This window comes from Eptatretus burgeri, chromosome 11, assembly GCF_056783735.1.
Source record: "Eptatretus burgeri isolate ZD-2024b chromosome 11, Ebu_testis_v1, whole genome shotgun sequence".
Classification (NCBI taxonomy): domain Eukaryota; kingdom Metazoa; phylum Chordata; class Myxini; order Myxiniformes; family Myxinidae; genus Eptatretus; species Eptatretus burgeri.
The window spans coordinates 77342462-77361685 of NC_140971.1; the positions used below are offsets into that span (position 1 = coordinate 77342462).

Sequence of the window (19224 nt, forward strand, 5' to 3'; positions counted from 1 at the left end):
GTCTCTCTCTCAGTCTCAGTCTCTCTCTCAGTCTCAGTCTCTCTCTCAGTCTCAGTCTCTCTCTCAGTCTCAGTCTCTCTCTCAGTCTCAGTCTCTCTCTCAGTCTCTCTCTCAGTCTCAGTCTCTCTCTCAGTCTCAGTCTCTCTCTCAGTCTCAGTCTCTCTCTCAGTCTCTCTCTCAGTCTCAGTCTCAGTCTCAGTCTCAGTCTCAGTCTCAGTCTCAGTCTCAGTCTCAGTCTCAGTCTCAGTCTCTCTCTCAGTCTCAGTCTCTCTCTCAGTCTCAGTCTCTCAGTCTCTCTCTCAGTCTCTCTCTCAGTCTCAGTCTCTCTCTCAGTCTCAGTCTCTCTCTCAGTCTCAGTCTCTCTCTCAGTCTCAGTCTCAGTCTCTCTCTCAGTCTCAGTCTCAGTCTCTCTCTCAGTCTCTCTCTCAGTCTCTCTCTCAGTCTCAGTCTCTCTCTCAGTCTCAGTCTCTCTCTCAGTCTCAGTCTCTCTCTCAGTCTCAGTCTCTCTCTCAGTCTCAGTCTCTCTCTCAGTCTCAGTCTCTCTCTCAGTCTCAGTCTCTCTCTCAGTCTCAGTCTCTCTCTCAGTCTCAGTCTCTCTCTCAGTCTCAGTCTCTCTCTCAGTCTCAGTCTCTCTCTCAGTCTCAGTCTCAGTCTCAGTCTCTCTCTCAGTCTCAGTCTCTCTCTCAGTCTCAGTCTCAGTCTCTCTCTCAGTCTCAGTCTCAGTCTCAGTCTCTCTCTCAGTCTCAGTCTCTCTCTCAGTCTCAGTCTCTCTCTCAGTCTCAGTCTCAGTCTCAGTCTCTCTCTCAGTCTCAGTCTCAGTCTCTCTCTCTCAGTCTCAGTCTCTCTCTCTCAGTCTCAGTCTCTCTCTCTCAGTCTCAGTCTCTGTCTCAGTCTCAGTCTCTCTCTCAGTCTCAGTCTCTCTCAGTCTCAGTCTCTCTCAGTCTCAGTCTCTCTCAGTCTCAGTCTCTCTCAGTCTCTCTCTCAGTCTCAGTCTCAGTCTCTCTCTCAGTCTCAGTCTCTCTCTCAGTCTCAGTCTCTCTCTCAGTCTCAGTCTCTCTCTCAGTCTCAGTCTCTCTCTCAGTCTCAGTCTCTCTCTCAGTCTCTCTCTCAGTCTCAGTCTCAGTCTGTCTCTCTCTCAGTCTCAGTCTCAGTCTCAGTCTCTCTCAGTCTCAGTCTCAGTCTCAGTCTCTCTCAGTCTCAGTCTCTCTCTCTCAGTCTCAGTCTCTCTCTCAGTCTCAGTCTCAGTCTCTCTCTCAGTCTCAGTCTCTCTCTCAGTCTCAGTCTCAGTCTCTCTCTCAGTCTCAGTCTCAGTCTCTCTCTCAGTCTCAGTCTCTCTCTCAGTCTCAGTCTCAGTCTCTCTGTCTCAGTCTCAGTCTCTCTGTCTCAGTCTCAGTCTCAGTCTCTCTGTCTCAGTCTCAGTCTCTCTGTCTCAGTCTCAGTCTCAGTCTCTCTCAGTCTCAGTCTCAGTCTCTCTCAGTCTCAGTCTCAGTCTCTCTCAGTCTCAGTCTCAGTCTCAGTCTCTCAGTCTCTCTCTCTCAGTCTCAGTCTCAGTCTCTCTCTCAGTCTCAGTCTCAGTCTGTCTCTCTCTCAGTCTCAGTCTCAGTCTCAGTCTCTCTCAGTCTCAGTCTCAGTCTCAGTCTCTCTCAGTCTCAGTCTCTCTCTCTCAGTCTCAGTCTCTCTCTCAGTCTCAGTCTCAGTCTCTCTCTCAGTCTCAGTCTCTCTCTCAGTCTCAGTCTCAGTCTCTCTCTCAGTCTCAGTCTCAGTCTCTCTCTCAGTCTCAGTCTCTCTCTCAGTCTCAGTCTCAGTCTCTCTGTCTCAGTCTCAGTCTCTCTGTCTCAGTCTCAGTCTCTCTGTCTCAGTCTCAGTCTCTCTGTCTCAGTCTCAGTCTCAGTCTCTCTCAGTCTCAGTCTCAGTCTCTCTCAGTCTCAGTCTCAGTCTCTCTCAGTCTCAGTCTCAGTCTCAGTCTCTCAGTCTCTCTCTCTCAGTCTCAGTCTCAGTCTCTCTCTCAGTCTCAGTCTCAGTCTCAGTCTCTCTCAGTCTCAGTCTCAGTCTCTCTCTCAGTCTCAGTCTCAGTCTCAGTCTCTCTCTCTCAGTCTCAGTCTCAGTCTCTCTCTCTCTCTCTCAGTCTCAGTCTCTCTCTCTCTCTCAGTCTCTCTCTCAGTCTCAGTCTCAGTCTCTCTCTCAGTCTCAGTCTCAGTCTCTCTCTCAGTCTCAGTCTCAGTCTCTCTCTCAGTCTCAGTCTCAGTCTCTCTCTCAGTCTCAGTCTCAGTCTCTCTCTCAGTCTCAGTCTCAGTCTCAGTCTCAGTCTCAGTCTCTCTCTCAGTCTCAGTCTCAGTCTCTCTCTCAGTCTCAGTCTCAGTCTCTCTCTCAGTCTCAGTCTCAGTCTCTCTCTGTCTCAGTCTCAGTCTCTCTCTCAGTCTCAGTCTCAGTCTATCTCTCAGTCTCAGTCTCAGTCTATCTCTCAGTCTCAGTCTCAGTCTCAGTCTATCTCTCAGTCTCAGTCTATCTCTCAGTCTCAGTCTCAGTCTCAGTCTCAGTCTCAGTCTCTCTCTCAGTCTCAGTCTCTCTCTCAGTCTCAGTCTCAGTCTCTCTCTCAGTCTCAGTCTCTCTCTCAGTCTCAGTCTCTCTCTCAGTCTCAGTCTCTCTCTCAGTCTCAGTCTCAGTCTATCTCTCAGTCTCAGTCTCAGTCTATCTCTCAGTCTATCTCTCAGTCTCAGTCTCAGTCTCAGTCTATCTCTCAGTCTCAGTCTCAGTCTCAGTCTATCTCTCAGTCTCAGTCTCAGTCTCTCTCTCAGTCTCAGTCTCAGTCTCTCTCTCAGTCTCAGTCTCAGTCTCTCTCTCAGTCTCTCTCTCAGTCTCAGTCTCTCTCTCAGTCTCAGTCTCTCTCTCAGTCTCAGTCTCTCTCTCAGTCTCAGTCTCAGTCTCTCTCAGTCTCAGTCTCAGTCTCAGTCTCTCTCTCTCAGTCTCAGTCTCAGTCTCTCTCTCAGTCTCAGTCTCTCTCTCAGTCTCAGTCTCTCTCTCAGTCTCAGTCTCTCTCTCTCAGTCTCAGTCTCTCTCTCTCAGTCTCAGTCTCTCTCTCTCAGTCTCAGTCTCTCTCTCTCAGTCTCAGTCTCTCTCTCTCAGTCTCAGTCTCAGTCTCTCTCTCAGTCTCAGTCTCAGTCTCAGTCTCAGTCTCAGTCTCAGTCTCTCTCAGTCTCAGTCTCAGTCTCTCTCTCAGTCTCAGTCTCTCTCAGTCTCAGTCTCTCTCAGTCTCAGTCTCAGTCTCAGTCTCAGTCTCAGTCTCAGTCTCTCTCTCAGTCTCAGTCTCAGTCTCAGTCTCTCTCTCAGTCTCAGTCTGTCTCTCTCTCAGTCTCAGTCTCAGTCTCTCTCTCAGTCTCAGTCTCAGTCTCTCTCTCTCAGTCTCAGTCTCAGTCTCTCTCTCAGTCTCAGTCTCTCAGTCTCAGTCTCAGTCTCTCAGTCTCAGTCTCTCAGTCTCAGTCTCTCTCTCTCAGTCTCAGTCTCTCTCTCTCAGTCTCAGTCTCAGTCTCTCTGTCTCAGTCTCTCTCTCAGTCTCAGTCTCTCTCAGTCTCAGTCTCAGTCTCAGTCTCTCTCTCTCTCAGTCTCAGTCTCAGTCTCTCTCTCAGTCTCAGTCTCTCTCTCAGTCTCAGTCTCAGTCTCTCTCTCAGTCTCAGTCTCAGTCTCTCTCTCAGTCTCAGTCTCAGTCTCAGTCTCTCTCTCAGTCTCAGTCTCAGTCTCAGTCTCAGTCTCTCTCTCAGTCTTAGTCTCTCTCTCAGTCTCAGTCTCTCTCTCAGTCTCAGTCTCTCTCTCAGTCTCAGTCTCTCTCTCAGTCTCAGTCTCTCTCTCAGTCTCAGTCTCTCTCTCAGTCTCAGTCTCTCTCTCAGTCTCAGTCTCTCAGTCTCAGTCTCAGTCTCTCTCTCAGTCTCAGTCTCAGTCTCTCTCTCAGTCTCAGTCTCAGTCTCTCTCTCAGTCTCAGTCTCTCTCTCAGTCTCAGTCTCTCTCTCAGTCTCTCTCTCTCTCTCTCAGTCTCTGTCTCTCTCTCTTTTCGTGTTGCTCTGATGTCCACTCTGTTTGCCGTCATCTGAGGTAATGTCAACAAAAATAATGACACATTTTATTTTTTACTTAATTCGTCTCTAATTTACTCGAGCCGATTTTTGATTAAGGTTTTATTTTTAAAATGGTAGTCCTTCAAGAATAGGGTGTCTATTTACCATCATTTTTTTATGAGGCGTGCCAGTTGGCAAAATACACAATAGGAAAAATCTTGCCAGGCAGAGGAACAATTGTATGTGAACCAATAAGTCTTGGCAATGAATCTTCGTCAGTGGATCGGTCAGAATGCAAAGCATCGTATCCAGCGCTTCGATCCCAGTGAATCCCTCGTCACCGACTGGCTTGTATTTCTCTTAGTCAATCATACTTTCAAATCCCTCATCGCTCAATAAGAAACAATGCTAATACTTTTATTTGATTCAAGTTAAATTCAATAGATATATACAATTTTTGGAGAACAATTGTTCTACATGATGTAGTAAAAAGGAATTTGGAGACTATATGAAGCACACGACTGAAAAATATAAATATATTGTTGTGAAACAAGATGAGATATTGTTGTGGGCCAGGGTTCGGTGGCGATAAACGACCACGAGGTGGAGCAGTGAAGTCGTCTCCCACCGAGCACCCGGAATTTAGGTCATGACTCTCTTCGACAACACCGAAAGGTCACGGGTAACTTAGAGGACCGTGGTCGCCAATATTTCGACGGCATGAGGTTGGGTCCACTTGTCTAATTCCAATTTACTGAAGTACTCACGCTGTCCAACTACCGGGGAAACCACACCCTCGACCAACTTTGTCCGAATCGAGACACTATCACCAACTCGGATCCAGCGTAACCGAGCTGAAGTTGCCAAAGCCGCACCGGACAAAATGAGCAATTTACGGCACGAACGGTCTTACTAACTCTCAATACGCACCATGCTCGGCCAATGGAGGAAAGCACAGAAAACGAGCTGGTACATTTTAACAATAATCGGGGAGGGGGACACAGAGCAGAGTTATCACGAATAAAAGGCAGACAATGTACAATGAGCAAAAGCACTTAACAATCCGACTTAAAGACGGGGCCCACGGACACACACACACACACACACACACACACACACACACACACACACACACACACACACACACACACACACACACAATAAATGGACGCCGTGGGTTTTGTTCGATTAGTGCCGGGCCGGGGTACCTGTCCCGCCTCGTGCGGTCACACAGACTCGAACCCACGACCCGAAGTCCACAACCCTGGCTGCTCGGTCACCAGACTTGCCCTCCAAAGGACAGCAGACTGCTCCAACCATGACCGTTTGCAGAGCCCTCGTCGATGACCACTCAGCCACGACGACAGACCGCTCGGCAATCACCACTATCTCCTCTCTGCCGAACCCTGGTCCTGACAACCACTCTACTCTTCTGAGGTGGGAGGGGTCTCTTCTCCTCGCCACTCGCCTCCTGGTTGGATGAGGGGTTGGCGGACGACTCGTGGTCACTTCCCGATTGACTGGGGCGTGCGTGTCATGCTCGCCCTTCGCTCATTCGTTGGAGGAAACGTCCATGCCCTGCCTGGGGCGGAGCCTCGATCTGAGGCGATGGAGGCTCCGCGCACACCTTCAGCCAAAAACACGTGGGCAATGGCGACCGGGTCGAGTGTGGGACGGTGGCGTTGTAGTGGATGTAATAAACCTGACTAAAAAAATAACTCGTAGCGCACACATGTAATTCCCATGAGACAGAAGGACGGGACCCTGAGTATAAACACATACTTATCGAAATAACTGAACTACGGGGACTCTGGCTGTCTGTGTGCACATGGCTTCCAGATTCGTAACAATATTAAGGGATATATATATTTTATTTTATAAAGGATTACATATATAAATGGCAACTATTATTATTATAAATCTTGTGGGTAAATCTGCTTCTGGAAAAAATTATCATAAACTAAGGTTCTTGAATAATACAAATGAGAATATTGTAAATTGGCTTAAAAAGCACCATGTAGTTCGTATTGTATTAAGATCTGGAGAAGTGAAGATTATTACTATATTTCAGTGGAGGAACATGTGCGATTGAGGAATGAAGGTCAAATATTTGAGGAGGTCTCTCTTATTACAACAAAATATTCACATTGTAAGAGTGAGTTAAAGAAACTAAAATCTGGTGGTCTTGGGATATTAGAAACTAATCCAGAAGGAATGAGACAAATTATTAAACGTCTGAGTGGTCATGGAGTTAAGATTTTACCATTCGGTTTTGATGTTTGAGAAGAACAATATCAATATATGAAAAGCAGAGATACAAGTATTAGTGAAGAAGAAATTGCAACTCATATTAATGTTAATCAAGAATTTGATGAAATATTTAAAGAAAAGGATTTATTTGAACACCTTTACTTTAATGATGAAGAGAGAAAATTTCCCTGTTGACCTTTATAATTCAGTGAATGATATTTTCCAATAAATAAATGGATGTGAAAGAAAGAGCAAGAAGATTTAAGGAACATCAAGAGTTGGTTTCAAAAGTTGTAAAACAACAGGAAGACATAAAGAAGAAACACAGACAGAAACTAATGGGTGAAGGAGCATTTGAAAGAAAACAAGACAAATTTTTTAAACCACTTTTAAAAACTTCCCAAGAAAAAAATTATAGATGCTTTCACAGTTCCCACAATAGGAATATACTCCTAAAAAAAAAACTTCAGATGTTAAAAGATTTCAGTCAAATGATGGAGGAAGAATTCGGGCATATCGGAGAATTAGAATATGATGATAGATTATTTCAACAACTGGAAGAGATTAATCAACCCCCTGATTATATTGTGAAGGCTCTTCAAAACGATGAATAATCAGCGGATTCAAAAACCAAAGCAGGACTCATTGCAACACAACAACCAGCAATATTTCATCTTGTTCAAGAAAAGGGATTGATATTTAATGATTAATTAAGGTTCTTGAGTTGTGCTCAACCCCCTGATAAACTAACTCCAAGATTAATGTTTCTTCAAACAAAATATGGAAAACAAGGTTCAACTGTGAGGGATGAATCAAAGTATTTTTATAAACCATTGGATATGAAAAATAAGGATGATAGAGTATACAAGTCTGGAGACTGCAATGGTTCACGAGTGGTATTTGACGATGTAGATTGTTTCATAAGTCAAGGATGAGACAATCTGATAATTTTTGACCAAGTTATAAGAATGATCAACATGATGTGGTATGAGTGACAGGTTATTAGCTGCAAAATGTCGAAAACCCGGTTTCGTTCAACAACTTTCAAAATTTGACCTTTGCATAACCTTTAAAGGTCACAAAACAATGTTGTGGACATTAAAATAAGGAAACAGGATACGTGCTATAGCTTATTGGAGTTAGTTCATCGAAGAAGGTCGAAAACCTGGTTCAATTCCCACAACTTTGAAATTGACCTTTGTGCACTCTAAAGGTCAAAGGTCAAGGATTATGACCTTTAGTGCAAAACTTCCTCTGGAACATTCCAGGAACAATATAACGTCATATTGGCGAAATAGCATTTCGCTCTCCTCGGATTATCCATACTTTGATGAAATCAGCGTAAAAACAAACTTGAAGGGGGCGCCACGGGCAAGGTGTTCGAAATAGAGCAAAATGATTTCAAGACTTTAGGTGGGGAATGACCTCAAGATTATGCATAAAAAATAATGTCATCCTAGCTCTCAAACTTTGGGCGGTCGTATTATTTTTATGTCAAAATTCGCAATTTTCTTAGTTCGTGACCTTGTGACCTTGACCTTGGGACGAAAATGAAAAATCAAGCTCCGTGGGGCTATGCAGGTGCCATTGGGCTAACCAAATACCAAAACCCCTGCCAGATTCGACAAACTCCTTCGGAGAAGATGTAACTTGAAATTGGCTACCCCCTAAAAACGCATGTTTTTTGGGCGTGGCTCCGCCCATAATGGGTGCACCACACCCATTCTCAGGAAAACACAACTCGATCATGATATAAACCTCCCACCCAAATTTTATCAGGATCGGATCAAAACCCACGGAGCTATGTTCGGGACAGACAGACAGACAGACAGACAGACACATAACGAATATAGTGGTCACTTACTGACTCGTGAACCAATATTGATCTGCTGGACTCACTAAATTATAAGGTTGGTCTCTGATAAAAGTAGGAAGAATGAGAAGGAGAAACACATTATTCAGGCTTTAAGTTGGCTTGGTTCAGGTGTTAGTTTTCTTCCAAATGACCCATCACAATTAGTTAATAGACTGTTATTACTGTTTGGTAGTAAAAAGCCTGGAAATAACAATTGTTTTAATGAAGTATCACCCATTTTAGACTAGTTGATGAATATGAAAATAATTAATAAATGTCAATACATAGACATTTTATCCCATATTAAATAAGATGAGAAGCACAATCCTTAGTTTTCATTTCACAACAAGCGACCACACATCTTCATTACCATACCCGCTACAACTTGACGCAACAAAAGAATATGAGGCGTCTTTATTGTCTATGGAAACTTAAAATACCTTGTTTAATATCACTGAGAAAAATGACAAGTTTAGTTATAATCTGGGAAGTGGATACAAAACGATAACAGTTTCACCAGGAGCAAATGAGATATCTCAAATATCTTCTGAAATTGCTCGCCTTATGAAAGAACAGGGTGATGAACCAAAAATATTGTTATAGGTTTTCAAAAACATACTTCAAAATCAACGATAAAACTTAAAAATAACTACAAAGTTGATTTCACAATTGATAATTCATTTGGAGAGTTATTGGGTTTCTCCTCAAAAAAGATTGAAACTAATAGGACGTTTTACAGTGATAATGTCAATCAAATATCCTCAGGAATAAATTCGGTATTAATTCACTGTGATTTGATTGATGGTGCTTATAATGATGGAATAAGAACAAATACAATATTTTCATTCAGCTCGTACTCGACCCCAATTGGATATAGATTCAATATGGAACCCAAAAATCTGGTTTATCTACCTGTGTCAGGAAAAACCATATACAGAGTAAAGTTTAGGGTAACCGACCAAGATAATCACATGATTTCTTTTAATGTAGAAATTATATCCATCAGAATTCACCTACGTGAAGTTTTCCAATAAATAAATACGATGGTTATTGGATGGTTATTGCGAGGAAACAGGAGTTGGGAAAATATAAAATAATTACAGGGGATGGGATGTTCCTTTCCCCATCTTACAAGGGTGAAGGTATGTATCTTGGGAGAGGATACTATAAACCTAAGAGACAAAGGGGGTGTTGGACATCAATTAAGAGGAGATGGGATAATTGATACTCTAATGGGTATAGGTTCAACTATTCTTAAACATAAAGACCTAATTGGTTCAACTGCTTCTGCTGTGGGAAATGTAGCAGGTGCTATAAAGAGTATAAAAGATGCCCAAAAGGAATCTCATAAATTGCAAGCAATAAAAGAAATTAAGAAAGGCAAAACTCAGTTGTCTCCCCAAGAACGACAGAAAATAATTCAAATACTTGGGTCAGGGTTTCAAAAGTTTTAACATCTTTTTTCCTCAATAAATACAAGTATGGAAGCAATTGATAGTATCTATGATTTGGATGATACCATTGTCATCTCAAACTCTACTAAAAAAGCAGACTACTTCAAGGTAAATACAATAACTGGAACAGACTGGAATGCAAATGGAACAAAAAGTTTTGAAATAAATAATCAACAAACTTATTTGAATCTATCCGACTGCCATGTCGACTAACAACTGCCATGCATTGTTGAAGTGCTAAAGTTTCAAAATATCAATGGAACCAAAACTATTTGATGCTCTCTGCTCTTCATCCTGCAGGTGAGCGCATCTTTGACCCAGGCAGAGCTTATTACCTGTGGCTTGTTATGGAGTTCTGTAGCGGTGGTGACATGAACAGATACCTTCTTTCGCGGCGGCCTGACCCGGCGCTCAATGTGAACTTTGCACTGCAACTGAGCAATGCTGTTGCCTTTCTGCACCTCAATAATGTGGTGCACCGTGATCTCAAACCAGGAAACGTGCTGGTTTGTGAGAGTGCTGGAACGCCTGTTCTCAAGGTGGCTGACTTTGGCCTCAGCAAGGTCTGCAATGTGGGCTCTCATGGACAAGCCACCAGCTCGACCACTGGCAAAGCTTGGCTGTCACAAGCCTGTGGGACTGCCTTCTACATGGCACCAGAAGTTTGGGAGGGACACTTCACAGCCAAGGCAGACATCTTTGCATTGGGCATCATTGTGTGGGCAATGCTGGAGCGCATCACATTTGTTGATGGCGAGTCAAATCGGCAACAGCTGGGGTCTTATGTACAGCACGTGAGTTTTTGTTTCAATTTTTTTTTTGCATGTCCTCATACTTGCAACTCTTCTTCTTTATTCTCATTTGCTGTGTTGTTTTGGGTCATTGCACCAAATGTCGTCATTGTTTTACATATTTATCTTTTTGGGAATGCAAATGCACACCAGGTCTCATCCATTGTTGTCCCCACGTTGAGGTATAAATTGTTTTTGGTGCTGCTGGCTTGATTTGTCTCTGACCCTTGTTCTAAATTGTAATTATTTAAAGTTTAAATTGGAAAACGTGTATCCTGCGGTTAGAACAAAAGATTGGTAATTCGAGCTGTCCATGTCCCTTTGTACTTAATGTGATGGAAGAATAGAGAACCAAAGTCACTAGTTTTTAAGGTTTTAAAATTTTGTATATTTTTTTTGTGAAGAAGACTTGTTTTACTTGAGTGGTTATCCATCTGAGGCTGAGCAACAGGCATTGGGATGGTAAACAATGGTGACATTGATAATGGAAAATGAACCTTAGATTAATCGACAAGTATGCAATAATTAATTTAATTTTTTTTTCATTTTAGCTCAACATTCATCCCCTTTTTCTACCTTTACATGTATCGTATGGCAGGCAGGGCAGCTGGTGCCCGTCGGTCAGGCCCTCCTCGAAAACCCTCGAATGGAACTGCGAATTCCCCGAAATCGGCGCAGTCATATCGATACGTCTGTCGTGCAACTCATCCGGAAAATGCTATCTGTGAACCCCCAGGAAAGGCCCAGCGCGTGTGATCTCATTGAATGCTTCCAGCAACGTGTGGCCTGTGCTAACTGAATGGACACCATCTTGCAAGGTACTTTGACTTCCATTAAGCTTCCTGAATCATTGGCTGTTCGATCTGTGCATGTGACGACAATGACAGCTGTATTTTTTATACTGTGTCAAGGATCGGTCTATTGCAAGGAATAAGTTCATAATTTAACCATACATAAGCATTTACTTTGGATTATTGTGCATGTCAGTGAATTTTATTTTATTTATTCTTTCTGATGCTGCTGGTGAAATACATTTTAGTTGTTGAGCAAGTGCATCGTTTTATGCTCCGGCAAAAGAAATGTGATTTTATTCTCGCCCTTCGCCTGTTTGTTGTCAGCTATATGGAGTTATTTTAAAAGCATTGTCCGGATAGTCAATGACCTTGTGACTCGTGCAATGCAGACGTGCCTTCATCATAATTGGCCTCGCTCATTACCAAAGGGACTGGAAAGTATTGAGGTGTGTGCGCATGCGCGCATCCTATTTTAATACAGATTGTGGTGTCCTGTACAACAAATCATTCATTCTCAGATATATGTACAGTATATAATACAAGTGGAGTATGCTTACATGTTGTAAGCAAACACAAACTGTGCTTCTTACATATGTACACAATAAATAGAAGCTTTATGATTGTAGGCAAGCATCACCGACCTCTCTGCTATATATCAGTTGAGGTTTTTGTTTCACAGTTTACCATAATATATGTTTATCAATGTATGCACTAACATTTTAATTAAAGTATATACATTGTAACACTCATCACCATGCTGTACACATTGTCCGGGTCGCTCACCTGCAGTGAGCACAAGACGACACTTATTTTCAGATATTTTCATTTGTGTTTGCTTTACAATGGTTCTTTGATTATTTATTATTATTATTATTATTATTTTTTATATATATATATATTTTTGCCACGGTGTATCAGCTTCAATGTCCGTTGGCAAGCAAAATTTTGGCTTTCTGCATCACCCGGAAGGTACCGAACATTAATCAGTGAGTCAGTCAATCAGTGAGTGGTTAGAATGAGCTTTATTGTATACTAGACGACCCATGAACCCGTTGGGTTCCCGTTGTGACAGCGGTTGATTAAAAAAAAAAAAAAATCATTTCAAGAAAACACAATATATAGTTCCAGCGAACTATACCACTGAGGTTGTTTGCATTGATCAAATACTCCTGAAGAGTACTTCACTGAATTGGGAATTGATTTTTAAAATAATTTATTTCATTGCCCGATTTGAACGAAACTTGATATTGCACGTCAGTGTGGAAAAAAAAAAAAAAAAAAAACAGAAAAGAAAGTCGAAGAAATTATTGTGCGTAATCTTCAAAACACAATTTTATTTATTAATGAACACGGAAGTATTAGATCAAAATGGCGATGTTTATTTTATGCTTAAAAATAAATTGTTCTTTGTCTATACTAAATGTATGAGATTTTAAATAAATCATTTCAAGAAAAAAAAAAGAGAGCTCCAGTGAACTATACCGCTGAGTTGTTTGCATTGATCAAATTCTCCCAAAGAGCACTTGACTGAATCGGGGATTGATTTTTAAAAAAAAAAATTTTGTTGCCTGATTTTAACGAAACTTGATACTGCACAATGCAGGAGAATGGTGTGTAAGGTGGGCTGAAAATTTTTGTGCAATCGTCTACTGTTTTGGCTGTATTTTGGGAACATACATACATTCATACATACATGATCAGAGTTTTAGTAATATATAGATATTACATGCTAACAAAGGTACCCGGCGTTGCGAGGCTATGCCAGATCCCCCCTCCTACCCCTCCCCTCCAACCCCACCATCCCCCTTCCTCCAGACTTCCACCACCACCCCTTCCCCAACCCTTCCCCTCCCGCTCCCTCCAGATTCCCACCCCGCCCCTTCCCCTGCCCCTTTCCACTCCACCCTCTCTCTCTCTCCCCACCACCCTCTCCCTCTCTCCACTCTTCCCCTTCCTTGCCATCCAATATTAAACTGTCAGACACTGTTGAAATTCCACATAATGTGAATTGAAGACCTCAGCAATCTCCCTTTCCCTCTCCCCCCTCCCCCACGCCCAACCCCAACCCCCACACCCAACCCCCACTCTATTATGGTCTATTGTGCCTGATAAAGCCGGCAAAACGTTGTCCTGAGACCGGGTGTGCTCTTGCTTTTTTGCTCAAATTTAGCGGACTCGATCGAGTTTTTTTTTAAACTTTTGGTTTGAAGTGCCTTCTTCTTTAAAAAAACATATATATATATATATATATATATATATATATATATATATATATATATATATATATATATATATATATATATATATATATATATTACTCGTAGTATTCATGCATCTCAGGAAACAGCAGCAGTACCTGTTCATTTTCCTCCAGATTTTCCCAATTTCATTCAGAACACCTCAAAGGGCCTCTTAAAATGCAAACATGTCAAATAGACCTTTCAAATAAGCAATCCCCCAGTCGAAAGCGACATCTATTTAGTTATTTAAAATGTTTTTTGGGGGGTTTTTTTGTCCAAAAATGTCACATTTTTGTCCCTCCTCTTCTCCCTTGGGATTTATTTTAGCCGAGTCTTAAACTATCTCAGCCACATTTAAAAAAAGATATCACAACAATAAATTGTGCGATAACCTCAAAGGGTTTATCTTTGTTCGGCCTCAAAGCACGGGGAGTTTTTAAACATTGATAAAATCAAAACACGAGACCATACAAATACGTCACTTACCTTATTATTTTCAGAAAATGCTCATGTCTCCAAATATCCACATGTACACCCACTCACTTGACTCATTTATTCAGTCTTCAAATATACACGAGAAACCTATGGGGTGTTTCAGCATTGCGAAGCAAACAAAATGGTGGCGCCTGGCTATTCGGTGGTTCTTGTGATACTGGGGGAGAGAGGGAAAGGCGTGGCCTGTATAATGGGTGGCTCTTATGTCCCACAGACAGAAACTCAGCTTTCTCTATGAGATGTATGTATAGCTACATACACCTGCGAGGCTCTGCATTGTTAAATGCTCCATCTCGCTTCTATACTAGTGTCCCATTTTCAAAGTTGATTCTGAAACCAAACTTGCAAGATTTTGATGTTCAATCAGGGTCTATCTCCATCTTGCATTTGTATGTAGTCTGGGGGTTGCAAGTGCTTTGAGTACAGTTTCCCTTTTTCTGTATTTGTAAATTGCTGCTGAGCGCTTTGATATTTAGCATTTTCCTTGAGGTGCATTCTTTTTAAAAAAAATATAGCTGTTGATTTTTGAGTGCATCACATGGCTGTGGGTGGCATCACCATGCTGGGGTTGCCACTGATGCAATGCCTCCTGCAGATTAGAGCAGGATTTTAGAACTTGGCCATGCTGTCAGCAAAAACTCGCGTACTCAACGTGGACACATGGGATCTTGAATGTACACCAACTAATGGGGGTAGATGGGACACCCAGTTAGACATCCATCTGAGGGACGCAACACACATTGATGTATTGCCCTGCTTGTGATACACCAGGGTGACTGTTTATAACCGGGTCGAAATTCAAACCAAGGTTGGATAGCTTAAAGGCAAGTGTGCATACTTCTCGGCTATCCTGCCAGCCTGACTATTGCAGCTTATTTGGATATCTGCTGATATGCCTGAACCCCCTCTCCCCTTCCCCACCTCCACTGGAATGGTGAACGTTTTGACTGAGCCAAATTGAATAAATGTAGGAGTTTGAAGTAAATTTTGATGCTATTTAAGCAGAATTGTAAGACCATTGTTAATAATTACGGTATACCTACGAAGGTTTGTGGTGATGCACGAAGTGGTGAAATAGGAGATGGTAAAGTAAAATGGACACAGCCAGACACTGTTCTTTTATTTACATATACCAGACTCGGTGGCGTAATTGTTGGGTCGTGTGTCTGCTTTGATTCTGGGAGATCGGTGGTTCAAACCCCAACCGAGTCGTACCAAAGACTATTCGTGCCATCTCATCAGAAATTTTCTGCATGGAATAACAGAGAAGATGTAAACAAAATAATGTCTGAAATGCATTTTCTCCCGGTCATATTATAAATGCTGTTCGGAGAGGGAGAGAGGGTGATTGGAGTCAGTGTGATTACTGACTTCACTACGTACTGGATACAATCCAAAAACCTTGAGTAGCTTTCACCCTTGTTTTGGGGGAATTTCAATAAATAAAAAATTTTTATGTTACATTATAGATGCTTCAGGAAGATGTGCAAAGACATTAATCTTTATAAACAGCTGCGTTTGGGTGGAAAAATTTGGCTCTAATTTAGAAAACAGGTTAATACAGTAAATGGCTTGGAAATTGGGTGTTATCAAATAGATTTTGCTTTCAAACTCACAAGGAGAAACATATAACCTTTGTAAAGCACACCCGAGTCGTATAAAATAACCAATTGCTTTAGAAACAGTCACGAGGACAAAGGAAAACATGAATGTCCGTACGCTGCTTAGCTTAAAAGTTGTAACCTCCACCACCCATCATCACCATCAGATACGGGATTGAAACTTTGCCACCACAGCACCTGTAACCAAGCATGCAGGCAAGCACACACCCCCATGGAGAGAATCCCGTTACAGATCCAAATCTACCCATATGTACCTCTACCTTGTAGCAACTGCCGACTGTTCATCCCAATCGGGACAGGAACTGAACTGCCATCATCTGTAGAGTGCTCGGCAAGTGGCTTAAGCGCTCCAATTGAATGGTTTTTAAGGAACGGCTGGCTATGCAAGCAATATGGAGCTGAATAGTAATAGCACGTACCCGCAAAAAAACTAAACATCACGATTTCTTAACATTTTCGGATTCCACTCCAGATTTCGAGTTTAGTCCACATTATCCAATCCTTCAAACTCAAATTATATTTCTATTATATACTTGAATCAGTCTGTGACAGTAGATCATGGAAATTGCACCATATAATGCATGAAATTGTTCCATGCTCCTCATTTGAAAAATACAGAAATTATGAAAGCGATGTATACAGCGATTTCATAGGTATGTCGATGAGACATTCAATGATATTGGTGAGTAAAGTGGAAAAAAACCCAAAACATTTTGAGCACTTTAGCGTTAACCATTGCGGCCTGTTCCAACTCAAGGCATTGTTGAGCAGGCCGAACAACATGGTGAGGTAACCCAGGATGCACTTGAAGACCCCATCAAGAGTGTTGTCCGAGGATGCGTCTGATGAAGGATATAATAGAATAAGGCCGTTAATTATCTTCAAAAGGGGTGTTTTAATTAACCCAAACACAATTTTCACTCTTGCACTCCCTTGGAGTTCTCTTGGTAAGCATGTGAGGTTTAATGATTTTGGAATTGTGGAGGAGATGTATACTGACTGACTGACTGACTGACATTTATATTTAGATATAGCTATAGATATACTGTACTGCATGAAAATGTATACAATTTTGACAGCAAGATGCATTCATCGAAGAGCTCTGACAGGATAGTAAATGGTCATTCAAAATCTTGAACCTATTTGTTTGAAATGAACAATACTGTCCAAGCAACCTAGCTTATCTACACAACAGGGCAAGGATTGTAAAGTAACTCAACTCTCCCCCCTTGTTCCAAGGTGCACACTTTTAAACTAATTAAATCTTTGTAACATTTGAACACACATGGTGGTGAGTAAGATTTTCAAAACCAATTGGCATAGCGAATCTATGAGAATGAAATGTGGCCATACTCATCATGGTGGCTCGCTTCTGAAATGAAAGAATTGAGACCAATCCAGTTTGCTAGCATGTGGTGCACACTTGCTTTTGATCGTCAATAAATTGGTTTTTTAATCACTATGAAAGAATATTATGCATTGCAGAGGATGCTAATTTGATCTCTCGTATCTCAAGGTTGATCCTGTTCATCCGTAATTGTATTTATTTTACTTGGGCACAACACCCTGTGGGGGAGGGGGGGGAATTATTGCTATTTGATGAAGGGGATTAAATTTGAACGTTTAATTACAACAGCAAAAACTTGTGTGTGCGTGCACGTGCTAGAGGCTATTCCAGATAATAAAGGTGGCCATTTTTGATAATAAAGGTGGCCACTCCTCCCTCCCTCTTCCCCCCCCACTCCTCCCTCCCTCTTCCCCCCCCCACTCCTCCCTCCCTCTTCCCCCCCACTCCTCCCTCCCTCTTCCCCCCCGCTCCTCCCTCCCTCTTCCCCCCGCTCCTCTCTCCCTCTCCCCCCCCCACTCCTCCCTCCCTCTTCCCCCCACTCCTCCTTCCCTCTTCCCCCCACTCCTCCTTCCCTCTTCCCCCCACTCCTCCCTCCCTCTTCCCCCTCACTCCTCCCTCCCTCTTCCCCCCATTCCTCCCTCCCTCTCCCCCACTCCTCCCTCCCTCTTCCCCCCACTCCTCCCTCCCTCTTCCCCCCCCCACTCCTCCCTCCCTCTTCCCCCCCACTCCTCCCTCCCTCTTCCCCCCCACTCCTCCCTCCCTCTTCCCCCCCACTCCTCCCTCCCTCTTCTCCCCCCACTCCTCCCTCCCTCTTCTCCCCCCACTCCTCCCTCCCTCTTCTCCCCCCCACTCCTCCCTCCCTCTTCTCCCCCCCACTCCTCCCTCCCTCTTCTCCCCCCCACTCCTCCCTCCCTGTGGAAGGAAGATTCCACATCTGTGGAAGGGAGAGGGATGGGGTTGGGGTACACAGGGTAAACAAGATGGACACCACAGGGACTTTCATGTCCTTACACGACAGGGACTTTCAGGAAGGGAAACAGGGAATTTGAAGGAGTCCACAGGATGCATCCTCACTGCATTGCTATCAAGACATACCGTGAAAGAAATTTTAAGCTCTCACTGTTGTATAGCTTGGCTGATTGCTTTTCTTTTCTTTTTTGTATTGCAACTTTTGTGCTACCATTGCACTTCATTTAGGACCGAGATACCCCATCTTTTTTTTTTTCTTGAACCACTTCCCACCCTCCCCCACCCCCATAAAAATCCCCTCCACCATAATTTAAGGAATTCTGTTTTATGGTTTCCTCAGTCAAATATTTTCTTGTATTTCTTTGTAGAAACTCCATGTACGTGAAATAGTGTCTTGCAGTCGTGCATTACAAGGACTTGAACCAACATAGTTTTCCCTTCAAGTCAAACATGTTCAGTAATTGCTAATGGATCCCTTTCCTTTCTTTTGGCTGCACAGATGCTTGGATGGATGTGTTGTCACCCATCGACCCAGACTGGCAATTCAAAGGACGTTTTTCACATTATTTGATCTCATCCTATTTTTTGTACGTTCCTCCCTACCCCTCCCTCCACCCCCACATTCCACATTCCATATTTGTTTTTGTTTTAGGGATGATCAAAACCAGTGTTTTTTTGCATTTATTAGTGTTATATTGCCTTGAGCTGGACTTTTCAGATTTGTTGCAAAGCCTGTACCTTCCCATTACATGCATGTCTTATCCTCTTCCTCATCCTCTCGCCCATCTTCCCCAATCATCTGTATTTGCGTATTTTCAATCAAATTTGATTCTTCCGACATTTGGCTCTAAATTTTCAGACAAGCTTTTGGGATAAGATTTAAATTCTGATTGCACTCGTGCAAGTGGATAGCTCTGAAATTGTTTGTTTTTTGTTTTGATTGATTTCTCCTTGCCCCCCCCCCCCAACCCCTCTCCCCTGTTTTTTTTCCAGCGAGATTAAAATGTTTTAAAACAGTTGTTTATATGCTGTGGCTGCAAAAACGTTTATGAAATTTTGATGAGAGAGGGTCCTACCTTCACCTTCTGTGCTTTTTAATTCCATTGTAACTTATTATGCAATAAATTTGCTGAAGGACAAAATGTATCCTTTGCTGGTTACTTTCACCAGATTCTCTTCCCATTGCTTGAGGCATTGCCCTCAGCAATTATTAGGTATTTTAAACGTCATGTCCTTTGTTAACTTTTACCCTTGATAACCCCTGTGGCTGTCTTCAAACCTTCTGCTTCTCCTTGTGCTGTGATATACCTGTGCTCTTACCTGCCCTTTGCCCTCGGTTGTCTTGCTGTTCCCTGAACTT

The 19224-nt window shown here is 42.6% G+C and overlaps 2 protein-coding genes across 2 annotated transcripts in view; one reads left to right on the top strand and one right to left on the bottom strand.

The window, feature by feature from the left end:
* Positions 1-14101, bottom strand: part of LOC147017426 (uncharacterized) — a 54530-nt gene extending 40429 nt beyond the window's left edge. The window contains exon 1 of the mRNA XM_085847087.1: positions 13917-14101. The gene's annotated coding sequence lies outside the window, so the exon portion shown is untranslated. The remainder of the gene's footprint in view (positions 1-13916) is intronic.
* The window catches only part of PDIK1L (PDLIM1 interacting kinase 1 like), a 27079-nt gene extending 8073 nt beyond the window's left edge, over positions 1-19006 (top strand). The window contains exons 2-4 of the mRNA XM_085847084.1: positions 9906-10399; positions 10995-11214; positions 18364-19006. Of these exons, the coding sequence (XP_085703210.1) occupies positions 9906-10399; positions 10995-11195 (695 nt within the window). The 3' untranslated portion in view covers positions 11196-11214; positions 18364-19006. The remainder of the gene's footprint in view (positions 1-9905; positions 10400-10994; positions 11215-18363) is intronic.
* The last annotated feature ends 218 nt before the right edge of the window (positions 19007-19224 follow it).